Genomic DNA, 1,022 nt, shown 5'->3' with positions numbered 1-1,022 from the left:
TCTTTCATTTAAAAAGATCAGCCCCTTAGTCCTGCAATCAGTTCCATCTGTATTGACCCTCTCAAAGATCTGTCCACTCCATTGCAATTTCAATGTTTGTCCTTAAATGTGAAATGTTGAACAGTTCCTGGTTCAGTTTTTACGTTAGAAAATGAGCTAAAAGAAGCTCTAAGGTCCACAAGCTTCCACTTGCCATGATGGATATGGAAGAGAATGTTTAATGCTGATTTTTTGTGTATGTTACCTTCTTATCCCTCACCCCACTTCACCTATTATCACTTATTTACCTATCCTACCCCTGTGCTGCCTCACACAGAGTTAGCAGAAGATGTATAACAGGTTAGAAAATCAAGAGTATGTTAACTTAATTGGTTCCATCCATGTCTTACAGACCCAAATATATTTTTCAACAAAACAATTAAAGTGGTTTGAGGCAATAATATGCATCTTGATATATGCAGCTCATCCAGAGCTTTAATGCCTTTTTTATTCCTTCTAATCTGGCTAATATCCTGACTTTGCAACATAAGAAAAGCAGTTAATGGTTGCCGAATTCAGTATTCAGGACCAGAACATGCAACCAAAGGACCCTCATGAAACCTGCAGCTGGACAAGGAGCAAGTGCTGCCCTTCACTTCTGACTGAGATGACCTTGCAGGATGTATTTTTGGTAAGAAAGAGGATAAGTTTCTCTTCTAGCTCTCTATCTGTCTAGCAATGAGAGATTCCACATTCAGCTTTTACTAGAAACTCTGCAGCTAGGGCTGCCTTCTTCCTCAGGGAATGATAGTGAATTCAGAAGACTCTATCCCACAACAGCTCCTGAGGCAACTGGAGAGAGAGTGACTGCTTCTGAGAGTGAGTTAAAGCACTCAATGAGGCTCTAGCTCAGAACTGCCTCTCTCCCCTGGCTAAATAGGCTCACTTGTGGAACTTTTTAATGAAGCAATAAACTTTCCCACCTACCTTCTGCAGTGGCAGTGCTGTGTTAGGGTTGCAGCATTTGTACCAAATGGATTTTA

At 40.8% G+C, this 1,022-nt stretch overlaps 1 protein-coding gene across 1 annotated transcript in view; it reads right to left on the bottom strand.

Annotated features, from left to right (window-relative positions):
• Positions 1 to 1,022, bottom strand: part of NOX3 (NADPH oxidase 3) — a 41,036-nt gene that overhangs the window by 12,339 nt on the left and 27,675 nt on the right. The window contains exon 11 of the mRNA XM_009074280.1: positions 967 to 1,017. Within this exon, the coding sequence (XP_009072528.1) occupies positions 967 to 1,017 (51 nt within the window). The remainder of the gene's footprint in view (positions 1 to 966; positions 1,018 to 1,022) is intronic.

The sequence above is a fragment of the Acanthisitta chloris genome, unplaced genomic scaffold, assembly GCF_000695815.1.
Source record: "Acanthisitta chloris isolate BGI_N310 unplaced genomic scaffold, ASM69581v1 scaffold6560, whole genome shotgun sequence".
NCBI classification, from domain to species: Eukaryota; Metazoa; Chordata; class Aves; order Passeriformes; family Acanthisittidae; genus Acanthisitta; species Acanthisitta chloris.
This window is presented reverse-complemented; position numbering and strand designations above follow the sequence as displayed.